The sequence below is a fragment of the Drosophila miranda genome, chromosome XL, assembly GCF_003369915.1.
Source record: "Drosophila miranda strain MSH22 chromosome XL, D.miranda_PacBio2.1, whole genome shotgun sequence".
Taxonomy (NCBI): domain Eukaryota; kingdom Metazoa; phylum Arthropoda; class Insecta; order Diptera; family Drosophilidae; genus Drosophila; species Drosophila miranda.
In genome coordinates this window covers 1,578,854-1,596,350 of record NC_046673.1, presented here as the reverse complement: position 1 = coordinate 1,596,350, position 17,497 = coordinate 1,578,854, and the positions used below count along the sequence as shown (strand labels likewise).

The following is a 17,497-nucleotide window of genomic DNA, read 5'->3' as shown; positions in this document are numbered from 1 at the left end:
AGCGTCAGACGAAACACTGCCTGCGGCAACCAGCTACCGTTAGCGCAGAGGAAAGCCAGATGAAAGCAATCGAAGCACTCCATGAAATACCCTTGCAAGGCGATAGTCGATTGTAGTAGTATTCGAATCTGTTTGATGGATAAAACGAGCTATGGCGGAATGTAATCTATTTCCATTGGACAGATACTCCAAAAAGTAATCAGAGTTCAGAACTAACCTCCTCTGTTCCTCTGTTCCAGCCGTAAACGAATTTCCCAGTAGTTATTCCAATATATTGCTGTGTATGGAGGATATATGTCGGATATAGTTATCCGATCAATGGGCATTCATTTAAATGGTCAAATATACGTGCTATGTACATAAGGGAAGCCATTCATCTCATGGGTGATCGGGTATTTACTATATTTACAATGTAGGTACATACATATCAAATATATGTGTTTATAGTGCAGAAAAAGCCAAAGCTGTGCATTGCACGCCTCAGGTTGTCATTGTAATACCCTCTGCAAGGGTATGACAAGAAGAAGACATAGCGGTGCTCGGTTTCTATTTGTACTTTCCATTTGTGTGTTGTCAACGACAGCAGCAGCAGCAGCAGCAGCAGCAGCAGCAGCAGCAAGTTTGAGGCATTTTAGTTCAAGTGCAAGAGCTCTGGCAGACCGCGAGGAGGGAGCTGTGCTGTGGAGGGGAGGGGAGGTGTGGAGATGGGAAGATGGGGAGATGGACGGCCCGTTCAAGTGGTCGGCATCCCATCCAATAAGTAAAATGCTTGCGCAAGTCGCTCCAGAGATCGCAAAACAGCTCAAAAAGTGAAAGAGGCAGACAGGCAGACAGGCGGCGGCAGCAGCAGCAGCAGGAGTACAGTGGAGTACAGTGGAGTGGAGTGGAGTGGAGTGGAGTGGAGTGGAGCAAAGTCTTCAAGTGGCCAAACAAATTGAAATTGCGGCACGCAAAAACATCAACCGGACAGTCGAACAAGTCTGTGCGCTCAGCAGGCATGCACTTCATCATCATCAGCATTCATTAGCGTGAGCGGACACCACATCGTGATCTGTGATCTGTGATCTCTCTGCTTCGCGATCTGTTGCAGCCCCAGCAGCACCAACTGCTGTTGCACCCATTGTGGACTGCCCTTTGCATATGTGCAACAAAGCAGCTGGCAACTGGCAACTGGCAACTGGAGCTGCCACTGGTCGTGAATGTGGGGGCATTCATGACTTGCATCCGCATTGGCCATGAGACTGCCTGACTATCTCCCTCCTCGGAAGATTCCGGATGATTTGGCTGGTCATTGCTAATTTCTGCATCTTCCAATTATGACAGTCAAGCGATGGGCATTCCACAGCCTGTGACCGTGACTGCAACTGCGACTGCGACTGCGACTTATTGTGTACACTGCACAAGTGGTTAGCGGCCTGTGAAATGGAAAATTGTGTTGGAGCGATTCGAGTAGAGCCACAACAGATGCTAGGAAGATGCTACGCAGATGCCAGGTTGGGGCTGGGGGGCACAGCGATTCATATGCGAAATGTGAGGGCACAGAGACTAATTGGAAATCGCGAGGTGTGCAACAGCGGAACAGTGATTTGGGGGCACAGTCAAATTGATCAATGATCAGCGATCGGAGAATAGTGCTGCTTGAGGAGAAACATGGATGCACGCCATCCCTCAGCTTACACATCCTACTCAACGATCCAACAGTGATCGGTGATCAGTAGATCACTGGGAAATAAAATTAACCAATTGAATGCGATCTGCGGATAAATGAGTACCCGAAAAGGGAAGTGCATATGCGATCTCTGATCTCCAAAAAATGAATTTCAAGTGAGCAAAACTTTGATTTGAATAGTGATCGTCCATCAAAGCTTGAGCTGTGACCCATGTATCATGTATTCATGTCCGAGGGAGATCAAAGAGGTTCTCCAGGTCCAGGTCCAGAGACAAGTTCTCAGCGAAGCACTTTGGCTTTGGGTGTGCAGCTCCCCTTTCTCTCTCTCTCTCTGTCTCTTTTCGTTTAGCAACAACAATGACAAATTCCAAGGCAAGGTGCAACAATTGCTGCCAGTTCCGGGAACAGCCTGGGTGGCAGATCTCGCCGGTGACGGTGGCCAGAATAAGCCAGCCCCGAGCCGCTCTCGGAGCTGGGCACTTATGCAGATGAGATGCGCGATGCACTCCGATGGAACTCAGAGACGGAGATGGAACGGTGACGGAGAGAGGCCAAGGCCGAGGGCCCACTGATCACTTTGATTATCTGGTGGAGCAGGGCCATGGCCGAGGCTCTGGATGCGGATGAGGATGAGGATGGTGTCCTTCAACTCGAGACGAACCCCCTTGCGGCATTTGAGATTTTTAATAAATTGATCACAACAAATTGCTGACAGCTGATGGGCCGCACCCGTACATACGAGTATGCTGCAGTTGCTCTTTCTGTTGCTTTTGCTCCTGCTCCTGCTGTTGTTGTTGCTGCTGCTGCTGCTGCTGCTGCTGCTGCTGCTGTGGCACGGCAGCAACAAGTTCTCAATCAATGCAACAGGTGCTGGTTAAATGACAGCCCGAGTGTTCTCCAAGCAGGCAATGCCCCAGCCAGGGCCACTCCACTCTACACGATGCGTGGTGGGGCGGGGCGAGGCAGCAGCAATTTGATTGGAATTTATTCTGTGGATGGGTCTCAGTATGGGTCTCAGTACGGGTCTGGGTCTGGGTCTGGGTCTGGGCCCAAGCAAATTACTCTTATTGCTGGCGTTATGGCATGCAAATGACCAGGATGGGGCACGGATCGCTTTGGGTTTTGCCTGCTGCAGTGGGGCTCTCGCGATCTTCTTGCGACCTGCGAGCTGCGCCTGCGGCTGCGGCAATCAACGTCAGAGTCAACGAAGCGTTGAAAATGCCAATGAAACGGAAGCAACCGCAGTGGCAATTGCAACTGCCACGTCGGCAATTAGGTGGCGATTGCACCGAGCCCCGCCGAGCCAGGGCTGCAGCCCAGAGATCACTCACACAAGCCTCAGCCCTGGCATGCCGCAGCTGCAACCTCAGACAGCGAGAGAGATCCAAGAGAGCGCGTGGGCAGCACCAGCAGAACTTGCATAACACAACCGATAGAAACCCCACTCTGCCGCTGCCGCTCCCCTGCCTCTCCCCCTTGGCCCAAACAAGTTCTGCAAAAAATTGCAAATAACATTTCGAGTGTACTGTACCGCCAGGGACTGTATGCGCAATGCAAAATTACTTGTCGCGAACATTGAGCGAAAATGCATGGAAAATTGTAATTGCTCCCCCAGTGCTCCCCTGCTGCTGGTGCCCCGGGGGCGTGTGGGTGGTGGGTGGTGGGTGGTGGGTGGTGCGCGGTGGTTGTTTTTGGTTCCGTCGTGTAATTGGGTCGTGCCAAGTGCCACGCCCTCCCGTGGCTAACGCCTTAATTGCTGAATGGATGAATCAGACGCCGCAAAGTGAAGCGAATGGAAAGTGAGCTGGGGAGCAGTGGCGTGGCGGTGGATCCGCCTCAGAACGAGACGTTGCCCGTCGGCGGAGATTACCCAAAGAATCAGCCTTGAAATCTGCTGGAGCCAATGTGGGCCGAAGGGAGAATAGTCCAGTAGTTCCTTTGGTGGTTTCAGGAAATACAACACCAGCAGCATCATCCGTGAAGATTAGCTATTCTCTTCCACGCTAAAGGGAACCACTTCTTGAGCCCATCTTGATATCCTGCACCGATGGGAGCTATGCCAGTAACCAGCACCAGTTCCCAGTATCAGCGCCAGCACCAGCACCAGCACCTCCTCCTCCAGCCAGAACCAGTTCCCCAGTTCCCCAGTCGCACAGTCCCTCCCCAGTCATCCCATCCCCATTCCGAATTCCAAATTCCGAATTAAAGCACAAGTGAGCGAGAGCTGATCTAAATTGGATCGCCTCTAAGTGGATTATGTTCGTTTTGTTCGCTAAAAAACAAACCAAAAGCAATCCGCATGGGAACGAACGATCGAACGAACGGTCGGAGAACCGAAAAATGTCTCGATGGCCAAAACAGGCAAATTGGGGGCCATAATTTTTGATGGGTTTTCGCCTTTCCAATGGGAACGCGGCTGACGAAATCGTTTAGCAGCAGCGGCACACCGTTTTGGCTGCTGCTGCAGCTTTTTCCCGGTGGCTTCTTGGGCCTCTCAGCGAAGCGTTACCAATTAATTGAGGGGCGTCGTCCACACCCCACACCCCCACCCCACACCCCACACCCCACACACTGTAACCCATACAGCCCCCAGACCATGCGCCACAGAGGGGAGCGAAAGAGGGGGTAAGTATGTGACATAATTCCCCATTCGATGAGGCATGTGGCATGCTTCGATGCGTCCGCTTCGTTTGCGTGCGATTCGCGCACTCCACAATTAATTACTCTCTGTCCGAGGAGGCATTTTCCATGGAGAGCGGAAATGCGCCCGAAAACGGCCGATGGTGAAAATGGAAAATGCGATCGCAAGGGGGAATGTGGGAAAGAGGAGGTGGGCCGAGACGTTCGGTGACTTTCACTGGCTAGCACGAAACGGAACGAAACGGAACGGAACGAAATGAAAGCAGCGCTGCCCACGCCCCAAAATGAAAAACCCCGACAAAATCATTAAAAAGAAACGTGATTTGCCTTTTAATTACAGCCCACAAAAAAAACCAAAAAAAAATAAAGAAAATGAGCCGAGAAATACGAGAGAAAAAGAACGTTAAGAAAACGAAACGAGGAAGAAACTTATCCGCCAGACCGATTTTCCCGCTTTTTCGATGATGTCTGGCGTCAACGGCTCATAAATTTGATGGGAACTAAAATCTGGCCATACTCGTATTATAGTTCGTGTTGAATCTTTGGGAATTCTCTGGGATTTCGAGAGGATCCAAATTGAGAAGATCATATGCAACATATGTGGTACTTATCTCTAATCCCGATCCCTCCAATCAGATGTACATAGGCATATGGGATACGCGGATCTTGATTGGTTGATAATTTCACTGGGCGTCAATATGGACTTGAATGTCTCTGTTTATTGGAAAAACTATAGGCTAAAGCTCCTGTACCCTAATTCGCTAATTATTCTTTAGGAATTCAATACGAACTCCAGGGCTTCCATCCGGATTTCATGAGGATTCAAGACCAACCAAAAGATTTTTCGATAGGCAAGTACATTTATCGTGGTTATTGTTCCAGGAACGAAACGCAACCGCAGAATAGCCTTGGAGATACGAGTATCGGCTCTCTCAGGGCGAGCCTAATCGCACCTTTTATCGTGCGGACGTCCCCATGGAGACGCCCCCCTGGGCTGGGGCATACATACATATCGTATCTGTGCGTGTGTGTAGGCCCCAAATACGCCCTTCGAAGTGGAAAACAATAACCTTATCAATTAACCCATGGGGAGTTGCAGCACCTAGTGGTCCCAGACACATGCGGCGGAGAGACAGCTCTGCCTCACTCTGGCTGTCTCGCCAGATAAATGCGGCAACTGTCGCCACTGCCGCTGCCGCGGCCAAAGTTTCCATCGCCATCGCCATCGCCATCGCCATCGCTAGGTCTATGGACTAATACAACTCATAAACTGGAGCTCAAGTACATAAAACACGGCGACAACGACGACAACGAAACGGAAAACGAGTTGGAGTTGCAGTTGGAGCTGGAGTTGCTACACTTTTCCATAGGGTGCTACGATGTTGCACAAAGAGAGAGGCCAAGAGAGTGCCACACACACAGAAGAAAACGTCTCTGTTCTGTTCTGTTCTGTTCCGACACTACAAAGATACGAGTTTGTGGGCTAATAGAGCTCTGCTACCATGTAAATTAGTGTCTTAGATCTCTCCCGATATTGGCCTGACAATTTCAAAGAGATGGATCGAAACGAGTAGGGATATGGATACCTCATCTGCTCGATGAATATTCCAGGGAATTAGTTCCATTATAGCACACGTCACATTCGAACCGTCACATTCGGTTGATGTGTCTTTTCGATTATGGGAAATTTGTACAGCGAATCATTCGACAAACGTGTATTGTTGGCACTGGTGTGAATAGTCCTCAATATCCCTTGTGTCGAGTATTTCTTCGAGGGTGTATCGAGCTTCGACTACCTGCTGGAGGTATTCTTTCTTTCTGCCTGTAATTGCTGCAGTTGTTGTTGTTTTTTGGTAAAAGTGGCGCACTGCTGGCTTGTCAACATTTATGTACGTGTGTGTACATGTATCTGTGTGCCAATGCATCCGTGCAATGGCCATGCCGTGCCGTGCCGTGTCTCTGTCTCTGTCTGGGCCTGTGTGCTTTTGTGTGCGGCAAGTTTGTTCTTATCAAGAGTTGTGTCGCCATCGCAGTTTTCGATTTTGGCGCCCACACGCAGTCGAACTCAAAACGCAAAGCCGCAGCTAAAGCCGCAGCTGAATCTGAAGTTGCAGTCGAGTTGGTGTGGCAGTTGCAGCTGAAGTTGAGCTTGAGACTGAACCTGAAGCCGAGGCTGAGACTGGGGCTGAGGCAAGTCAAAATTCGTCATGTGCAACAAGCCAGCGGACAAGACACCCACTTGCAGACTCTTGTCTGTTTGTGTGTGTGCCTGTGTGTCTGTGTGTGTGCGTGTGCGAGTGAGAGTGTGTGCGTTGGGGCGGGTAGGTGTGGCATGTCGATTGTCGACAGGATTTGCATTTGGGCAGTCGCCCAAACGGTGCCACATGGTCCAAGGCGAGAGTCGCATGGAGAGCAAACAGGAGGGAGATTGTATGCAGAAGGAGGGGGTTGGCAGGTGGGGGGCGGGGGGCGGCGGCAAGCAAAGACGTCCCAAAAGTGGGCGACACCAGACGTGGCACACAGACAGACGGCCAAACAGAGAGCAAGCGTTTGTTCAACTTGGAACTGTCGAGTGAAAAAAGTGAAGAAGAAAAAGAAAAGTACAAAGAAAAAGAAAACGAAAACGAAAAAGAAAAACCGAAGAAAAACTTCAGCCGAAGAAATCTAATCAATCCTATGCCCTACTCCATGTGTCTCTATCTCTGTATGGGTTGCCCCTCACCCTTCCCAACCGATCCGATCCCAAACATCTAGCAGCCTGATGGACTGCCAACATCTGTGGCAGGCAGAGGCAGAGGCAGACAGCCACAAACTAAGTAAAACAAAATAAATAATCATAATAAATAAACGAGCCACGAAAATCTCACAGTTCCATGTGAACAGACAGCCGCAGAGATTCAGATGCAGATGCAGATGGAGATGCAGATGCAGATGCGGATGCTGATGCGGAGAGGGATGTGGAGAGGGGAAGTCGTAGAGCGCGAGATGTAGCAGACCGGGAGGAGGTTGCAACCAAATTGCGCGAAGCCAACGCCTCAAAGTGCCAAGAGGCAAGGCCCAATCAAGGCAGGAAAGGCACCCAAGTCCATAATTTGTGACTGACCAGGAACCTGGAGAACCTGGCACTTGAAAGAGACCAGCGACGGAAGAGGGAAAGGAATCCTGCAGGAAGAATAGCGGAAGATGGCGTTACTCCAAAAGGAACATTGTTCAGTCTTCGATCTAGATATCTAGATGCTTGTAAAGGACATCTATCTAGCCATCTAGCCATCTATCTATCGATCTATCTATCTATCTATATATCTATCTATCTATCCATCAATCTATCATAATTTTTGGTATGATGAATTCGAAAGCATTTTATAGCCGAGTACTGAGCATTCGACCAGATCAAAGAAAAGTCAAAGAAAGTTGCTTTCATTCAATTTGAAATCTTTTGTCAACTTGGTAGCACCCCCTCCCTAATGCCATCTCTTACGCTCTCGCAGAGAGACGACGAACAGCTTATGTTCTCACTCTCTCAAGAAAATTCGGTTAATTTCAGTCAATCGGAGGTGATAGAAACAAGAGCCCTGGAGTACGCGTAGAGGCAACAAATAGTTACGTTTCGAAGTGAAGACGGTTCAACAATCAATCGGATAAGAACACTCAAATGGAAGTCGGAAAAGCTTACGAAATGAACCAGTTCGAAGCTTAATATACCTGATAAAAGTCTCTTTTGATGAACGATGGAACGTTGCAGCTGATCAAATAGTGACAGCCAGGGTGACCCCGATCGCTTCTTAAAGTGTCGCCGGGGTCACCAGCACCATCACCAGCATCAGTTCCAGACCTGATTAATGGTTCTGTTCTGCAGACACAATCCCTTCGAACGCTAACGAGCTGCTAACGAAGACGTTTCCCCAGAGACCAACTTTTAAGCGAAAAGGACAGAGATGATCTTCCATTGTTTCGGCACGATCCCCAGTGTGAAACGGTCCACAACAGTTAACCATAAGAAAAACGCACCAAAATTTTTAACAGCCAAACAACAAACGAAAAACAAGTCAGAAAAAGTAAAAAAAAAAGCAAAACAAAAACAACAAGAACCAATAGCCAATAGCCGAAGCGATCTGAGGCGATCGCACAGCATAGCACAGCACAGCACGCAAACAGAGCCCCACAAGGCCCCAAAACCGAAGCCAGAAACAACAACACAGCACCGTAGAAGAAACCCAGAGAGAAGAGAGAAGAAAGAAGGCAAAGAAATAAGAAGAGCCGAAAGCAAACCATACGAAAACAACTTAAATTACCAGCACGGCGTCAATTTTCATTAGAAACAAGCGAACAAACGGAGAGCAGCACGATCAGAGCAGAGATCGGAGCAGAGCAAGAAGCGGTAAGAAGCGGGAAATAACAACCCCAACTTTGGACCGGATTGAGGTAGATGCCAAGCCAGATGGAAGATGGAAGATGAGGATGGGTGATGGGAGATGGGAGAGGTATAGCTGGAGCAGTGCTGGAGAGCTGGAGTGCTGGAGAGCCAGAGAGGGGGATATCCCAGCAAAGTTTCAGTTTACTTCAACTTCAACTTCATCTGGGACTGGGACTGGGACTGGGACTGGGGCAGGTATTGGCAATAGTTCGATCCATCTGCGGCTTTGTCTGACCTTCTTCCTCTCGCTCGCTCGCTCTCTCTCTCTCTCTCTCTCTCTGTCTTTCTTTTTTCTTTTTCTCTCTTAACGTATTTTGCTTTTGGTAACGAGTTTCATTCGCACAATTCTCGGCTAGCCCCGGGCACCTACTACATGGGCGGCAGAGGAGAGACGTGAGGAAGGGAGCCCCAGTATTTGCTCCATAAATCTCACCCATGTGACTCGGACTCCGACTCCGACTGCGACTGTGGCCAGGGTTAATGCCATGGCAAGAAAATCTGCGTGAGATGAGCCAAGCGATGATCCCAACATGCGATCTGTGGGATCTGTGATAGCTTTCTGACTGCGGTTGCCATTCAATTCAGAGTGGGTCATCGATCAGTATGGTGATCAGGAGAGGGGTTTGGTAACGGCTCTTGGTAATACCTCTTACATTCCCATCATCCAGCAATGCTTTCAGGATCCAACATAAGGATATTTGTTATTTCATTATTCGTTATTCATAAAAACATTATTCTGCTGCATGTTCTGCTAATCCTCCTTTCTATCCTCCGATCCTTCCAGTCACTTCTATGATTTGTACCTGATCTTTCTGATCCTTTCGCACATCCATCGCTCCACTATTATGATAAACAATTTTGCTTGCCCCAGGGCAATTTGTCGGCCTGTGATCAGCGGTGGCAGCAGCAGCCCGAACAGTTGCCGCATTTTGGGAATTATTGATTTATCGTGTGCTCATGGGACAATAGGTATTTTTATGGTTTTCAGAGGACAGGGCCGTGCCGTGCCCCCTGCCCCTTGCCTCATGCCTCATGCCTCATGCCTCTTGCCCATAGCGTGGGCACATTGATTTCTATGCGCAGAAAGCAGAATGATCTGCGCGATACTTTTATTTTGCTTGCGATGCTTCGGAGCTAACCCACGCGTCAATGGATTTTGATTTTGATTCGGATTCGGATTCGGATTCGGGTTTCGAGCGGGGCACAACACATCTCCGCTTAGCTTAGCTCTCTGCTCGAGCCTCCTCAAAACTCTTTGCTGCCTCTGCCTACCAATTGGCAATAAATCAAGACGCCCACACGCCGTCCGCTCTACGATCTCTGGTCTCTTGCGAGTATAGCAGCTTGCGTGGAGTTGTGGAGGAGCAAAGAGCATGGAGCGGGGTGCTTGCATCTGTTGTGGAAACACTTTCAGGGGCCTCGAGCCTCATTAGTTGCTGGCTGAAATTATGTTGCAAGTTTTCGCAGTTTCGCATTTGCAAATGTTCCCCACAACATTTGTGGCACGGGTATCTGTTAGATACCATTGCTCGCCGCCTCACTCGACACCCAACAGCTGCTGCCCAGGCCCGATACGAACGGCGTTCCGCGATCTGGCAAGCTGGTTGTTTCCCACACAAAGATGGCCAATTTTCTTCTCTTTCGGCTTATTTTTCCTGGTCTATAAATACGCACCGCCCCGCACTGCGCTCCCGGCCCCGCCCTGGAAAATCAATTGAATTTTCACGCATGTTTATGGCCCGCTCAACTTCCCATTGAGTTGTGTGTGGCAAGGAGCGACGCTACAGTGGGAAGTCGCTAAGACAGCACCAACAGAGATCGGTTACCACCGGATAGGAGCACTCGAGTACTCGAATGCGACCTTGTGCAATAATCTATACCGGTATAAGAGCTCCGACTTCTACGATGCTCAGGATGTGTTCCAGAGTCTACTCTTCCTCCAGGCAAAGCCTGCAGGTGCCTGTTTAGCATACAATGTCCAGTAGGGACACGTAGATTCGATTATTTTCAAGAACTACGTGTGGTGTATATCTATGAAGATCTTTATGCCAAAGATCTGGCCATATTTCCGATAAGGATTCCTGGATTGTTACTATATCATCCTGTTATTCGCACATAATTGTGAGCTGCATTTGTAGGAAGCGTTTACTGTGCTTTCGATTAGCTAAATCTGCGTTCTGTTCTCGTTTTATTTTTGTAGTTTCCCTTGCCGACAAAACAAGTGAACTTTTCCCATGGAGCCTCTAAAGTCGCAGCACCCCCCCCCCCCCCCCCCCCCCCCCCCCCCCCCCCCCCCCCCCCCCCCCCCCCCCCCCCCTTCCGCCTCTCGCTGCTCTGCCCTTCAGTCGCCCCAAAGTTAGCACTTAATATCCCCAGAACGTCGTCGAGCAACCAGGCATCAATTCTGTATCCATGCTGGCTCACACTCGTACAAGAGTAGCTACAGTGGCGGTCACAATAGTAGCGTACAGTACAGTATATTGTATAGAATGAGTACTCGTGCATGCATCGGACATGCTTACAAGGGATACATGGATAACTATGGAACCATGGATGCGATCATGGGAGATGTTGAGGGAACTAGGGCAGAGGATGGTTTTTGGTTCCACTAGGTGCGATGCTCCGTTCAGGTGACATGGCCGTTCGTTTATGGCAAATTCGCCCTCAATTGACTCCTATGCCGTTGAACGCGACTGTGTGCCCGTCCGTGTGCTCGTCTGCCTATTGTAAATGTCTTCAGCAAGTGTTTTTGGCCATTTCGTCTTCTGCGTTTTTCGTTCTTGGCGCTTTTTGCATTTGCCGTTTTTGACTTCATTTGTTTATGTCCGCCAGTGGCGGCGCACAGTGGGATTGGCTTGGGGCAGGAGGATGGGGAGTGGGAGTGGGAGTGGGAATGGGAGTGGAAGTGGAAGGGGAGCTCTGTTCATGAGGAATGGGCTTTCGGCCTGGGCCAACTATTTGGCCGCCCAACGGATACGCACACGCACACACGCACACACGCGCACGCATAGATATGCGTATGCCCGATGTGCGAACATCCACGATATCCGAAATGGGAATGGGAACCAGCAACAATAATAACCATAAACTGTCGACCAGCCTATGTCTATGCCGGGAAGACCCCACACCATACACCGTACACCATAGACACCACCCAAGCGCCCCCTGCCCCTGCCCCTACCCCTGCCGCCCGACTGTTTGGCGTCTGTTGACCTCATTTCGGCGAAACGTTTTTTTGTATGCTGTTCTTTTTTCTTTTTTCTAGCTCGGTGCGGGGCTTTAGCAGAGCAGCGAACCCAACCGGGAACACATGTTGGCACAACACACAAGACCAAGAGCAGGAGAATCGGCGAAGCAGGGAGCGGATCCAAGAGATCCACAAGATCCATATTCGTACTTATGTACATATATGCATACACACATGTATGTATGTATAAGAATCAGCAAACCGAGATAATAGATCAATAACGATCCCAACTAAAGCAATACATTCACCATCATCACTGTCATCTTACCAGATACAGATGCAGATGCAGATACGGAGATGCTTTGTTGGGTACATCGGACACTGGGGCATATTTTTCCCTTAACGAATTGGAACATCGAAGCTTAGCAGAAAATTGACAGTCACACGTATCCGAAATATGGACATGCTGTCAAGATTCCAATGAGTCGGCTAGCCGAAATCATTCGAAATCGTTCGCGACCTTCGGATGGTTTCCATCCGACGACTTCCACTGGAGGATCCGGCGCTGCACGTCGCACATACTGAGCAGCGATAATTATAATTATACCTATAATTATCGTGCTCCCACTGCAGTGGAAAGCGCGCCGCAATTTCGCTTATCTCGGGCTGCACCTGAGTGGCATTTCCATTTACGATTCATTTTGCTGGCCGCATCCCATTTACAAAACAAATACTCGCACTAGTACGCGACAGAAAGGCGAGTATATCAACAAGTGGATGCGACACGGGTGCGAAATCAGTGAGATCAGAATTCAAGGTGCTGGAACGTAGGAGGCACAGTCGTCGATTTGTCGCTTAATCCGTGTCCAATCGTCGCTCACGCAGTAGCTACGCTGAAGTCCGATCTGACAGTCAGCTCTCTGCTATTCCGATGAGTCCGGAACGAAGAAAACTGAACGTATATAGCTATTCTAAAAAAGGCTCTCCATCACGATCTCCGCTTATTGCATGCAGGCAGATCCTCGTGTAGTGGGTAAAAGCTGAGCGAAAGCTCCGAAAAGTACACAGAGTTTATAGCTTTTAAAGCTAAGCTTTGATCTGATCGATATCTTATTTAACTCAAAAGATATAGTTTAGCAGAGACAGACGAAAATACAGCCATGAAAGCTGAGCTCCCAACAGAGATGGAATCGGAAAGCTCCTTCCACTCAGCTGCTCAGGACTGCAGAGCCATGGTGTACGCAGGGCCCGAGTCTCTTTCGTTCTCTTCTTAGTCAGACTTCGTAGTTTGAAGAAAGTGAAGAAACCTACACGTGATCTCCGCCACTCTCTACGCTATCCAACACTGCCGATTGCATCACCTTTCCAAAAGTGGTAGCAATTTCGTAGTCCGTAAGTAACACACGTTCCACAGGGTCTCTCGCGCGAGAGTAACCAATGTACTTGCTTTTTGTAGAGAGTTCTCAGTCCGGTGGACCCCACAGAGCGCGTGATCTGCACGTTCAGCAGACGGGCGGCGGACAAAGGGAAAGGCAGAAAGACAAAAAGACAGACGGCAGACGACGGGTAGACGGTTGGACAGGCAGAGGCAGAGGCAGAGGTGGAGATGGAAGGAATAGCAGGGGAATGCATGACGGACATGACATTCGTTTGTCAGCAAATCAAAAAATTTTACTGCATCAGACGCGTACGAGCGTATGCGTAGGGTACTGGGGGGTGACTGTGGGGGAGGGGGGTGCGATCGGGGGTAAGCGCGGATGATGCGAGTTAACATGTAAATGGATTTTTGATTGCGAACGGCGGCTTTTGTTCCTTGTTCCGCCACCACCCCCCCACCCAGCACAGCCTTGATCATGGCCAGAGGAGCTGTCAGCGTGTATGGCCCCATGACACACTGGAGCTGACAAAACGACAAGAGCATTCGGTGTGCACCGTGGATGCCTACATTCTCTCTCTCTCTCTCTCTCTCTCTCTCTGTCTGCATCTTGCTCTCAGTGCAGGAACAGGAATGAGCCCTAAAACCAGCTGTGGGAAAGTCTGCCAGAGGAGGAGGAAAGGGGAGAGCGGCAAAGGTCCAAATGCACTTAGCCTGCATCCCTCAATTGGATCAAAATCAAAATCGGATGAAGATGTGAATGAGCTATCTTGAGTTTGTATCTGCAAAATATATGTGAGGACGTCTCTGAAATATATCTTCAAACAGTAGCTTTAGATACAAAATGTATCTGAATCTCCAAACTCATCAATATATACAATGCTGCTTTTAAATGTATCTGTTACAAGTGTATATTTATCATTGAAATGTATCCGTATCTCCCATAAACATAGTGCATGTTTCCTAATACAAAATAAAACATGTGTTTCTGAATCCTTTTATATTTCAAGGTAGCAGATATTATACTACTTTCGATTTGTGCATTCGAAATGAATCTGTATCACTCAAAGATACATAAACACAAACATACATGCATATCTACTACTTCTCAATGGGCATAGCATTTCCTCAATCCTCAACTTGGGTCCTTTCCATCGCTTCTAATGTTCCTGGGGTTACATATAATACATCTTTATGGGAATCTCTACGTAGATCTCTTGTCTTTTTCTTTGTCTCTGACTCTATCTCTGCCTATCTCTGGTTGGAATGTCGATTAGTTCTTTATAAGGTTGGATAAACAGAGTCTGGAGCGGGGGAAATCTAATTGCTTTGACCCACTGGAAGCAGCCGAGAAGTTGTAGGACCACTTGCCCAACTTAGAGATCATCAAAAGGAAACTCGATTGTCGGTTGCCGGGTGCCGAGTGCCAGGTGCTGGGACTTCCAGTTCCAGAGACCTCAATGTCATGGTTATAGCGTATCGCGACTCGGTCTTATACGTATTGAGTATTGATTTCTGATTTTCTTTCTGCCCATTTTTATGGCCAGTGCCAGTTGGCTCCGTTTTGTCTGCCCAGTTTGGAGCTGGAGCTGGAGCTTTCGTCTGGCATTTCAAGCCAAACTCTATTCCCATTGACGACATCGAAGGCAGGCATCGAAGACACCTTTAATGGCTCTTTAGCTACTGAACCCGGCCCGGCCCGGCCCGGGTCGGATCTAAATTTAAGCTGAACCATAGTCCCAGACAGACACAGTCACATGCAAATCAATGGACATCCGCTATGACAATGCTCCGTCAAGAGGAGGCGTTGTTCTTCTTCTCGGAGTACGAGTGCGAGTACGAGTATTTCGAGCGCTATCTGTGAAGTGACACGAGAATATTAGCCCCCACATAAGACAGCGATGAATATTTGCAAAAATAAAATAAGTTCCGATAAAGAAAAGAATCAACAGAAATGTCAAAAGGCAAACAAGGAAATTGTCACACATGTACTGTTAACTTCAGACCACCAAAACGAAGACTCATTTTTGTTTTTTCGTATCGCAAACAAACAAAGTCGACAGACATCCTTCAAAGGGAGCAGCACTGATACTGGTACTGGTACTCGTATCATGCCATTTCAGTAGTCGACCAAATCCTTTAGCCATCAATGGCTAGTACTAGCTGGAATTTTTCATGAATCTGTAGCCGACTCCAATATTTGTGGCCTGGCATCATCTCTCGAAATAATCAATATTCAAGCACTTTAAGTTAATTCAAGCGAATACGAATGCGAATACGAATACGTATGCAAATAATAAAAAGTTGGCTCAAACAAGTATCGCGCATTAGCAACAGCAGCAGCAGCAGCATTCGACAACAACAATTGCAATGGAAATTCGCATTTTTGTTGTCCAGTTCTGCTGATTAATAACAATCAATGTCAGTCAATTAAGCTAAAATCGATTTGGCCAATATTAAAACCAGTTTGGCGTTTGCCGTTTGCCGATTGGCGTTTGGCGTAGCCCCCTAGAAATGATTCTTCGACATTTTCACGTTCACGTTCACCTTCTGGCGGCATTGCCTTTGATTCGTCAAAGGATCTTCTGCCAATTGAACAGAGATGGGATGGCGTTGAAGCAGTACTCTTTCCTGTGCAACTCGTGAGGGGTGTTGGTCGAGGTAACGAGTGTTACTCCGGCCAGAGAGGCAGGACAGGACGGAATCTCCGCATGAGCGTCATAGTTAATGAAGCAAGTGTGCGCATGGGTCGGAACTCATTCTGTAGGGTGATCTATCTGTCTTCTCTTTTAACTTTTGACCCTGGGCTTAAGAACTCTGACAGATTCGACGATTTATGATCCATTTCACCAACAACTTCGAGTACTGTCTGCTGGGGGCATACACAAATTTAGATGCGATTTTGAGAATCGTTTCATTTTCCCATAGGAAAATGCACTTACCACTTGGTGTTGTTGGCCGAGTTGGCTTCGCCGATGGTGTGGGTGGCCACGGAGTAGCCGAAGTGCGAGTGGGGGTGTCCGTACTTGATCAGCGGCAGGCGCTGCTCCAGATTGAAGCCGCAGACTTCACTGAGGGCCAACGCGAGCAGCAGTACCAGCCAGAGCTGGCGGACAGGTGTGGCATAGGAGGATGCTGCCGCATCTGCTGCTGCTGCTGTGCGGCTTAGATGGTGCAGCATGATCATGTTGCGGCTTTTAGCTGTAGTTCTGGGAGTTGCACGTGCACGTGCACCGGGCACGGCAATGGCCCGACCTTCGGCAGCGTCGGAAATCTCCCAGCAGGAGATGAGCAGAGAAGGGCAGGCAGGCAGGGACGCGGGGTCGACGACGGCGGTGGCGGCGCTTCGATCAACAGGTAGTTGCCACGGATTTTCCACACTCTCTTTTACAGTTTCTTTGCTTGTTTTGTTGTTGTTTTGTTTTCCTTCTCCATATACAGAGACACACACACAGGCACTCAAATTCACAGGCATACAATCGCACAGGTAAAAAATAATTACGTAAAGCGCAGCCCGCACGGCAAAAAAATTATCTTTACGAAATTGATAAAGACCTGTATTTTTTAATCAAATTCCTACGATTAAAAAGCGTGCGGGCAGTCGGAAAGCTTCGCACAACGCCTCACCGCAGCAAGGTTTAGCCGATATGACATATCGAATATTATATTTTTTAAATACAATTTTTGTGGGTGATATTTTAATTTTGGAATATATCAACGGTCTTTTCTGAACTCAGAACAAAATTCGACACTATCTCTCCGTTGTTTTCTTGTCCGCGGCCCGATGTGAATGAGCGGCAAGGCCTTTCTTTCAAATACGCCCGCCTTCAAATGTCATGTTGGTGCTTACAAAATGTTTCTCGCCTCATGTGTCTAGAAAACGTATGTTGCTGAGAAAAAAAGGTATGGACAGCAAGTATAACGCCCAGAAAAATACAGTGCACTCAAGCCTACGCTCACCCTTTTCTTCAGGCTGTACTTGTGGTGAATATTAAAATATTTGTACCTAAGGTGAGGTGAGGTTCGTAGCATGACAGTTGTATGTTGCTGGTCGTTCATACCTGTCCATTCCATAACAGCTCGAGTTTGTCGGACTCCGGTCAGGCTCCGGTTTTCATTTTCACAAAAGTTTTCAGTATTAAATTTTCAAAAGTAAATCACTTTTGAAATCACAGAAATTGTGGGTCCCGTTTTCACAAGCCGCTAGATTTC

At 48.4% G+C, this 17,497-nt stretch overlaps 1 protein-coding gene across 2 annotated transcripts in view; it reads right to left on the bottom strand.

Moving 5' to 3' along the window:
- The window catches only part of LOC108154567 (integrin alpha-PS1), a 48,115-nt gene extending 30,992 nt beyond the window's left edge, over window positions 1-17,123 (bottom strand). Inside the window, exon 1 of one of the 2 annotated variants that reach the window (XM_017284869.2) lies at window positions 16,228-17,123. In XM_017284869.2, the coding sequence (XP_017140358.1) occupies window positions 16,228-16,760 (533 nt within the window). In that variant the 5' untranslated portion in view covers window positions 16,761-17,123. The remainder of the gene's footprint in view (window positions 1-16,227) is intronic. The other variant, XM_017284877.2, reaches the window with a different exon arrangement.
- Between the last annotated feature and the right edge of the window lie 374 nt (window positions 17,124-17,497).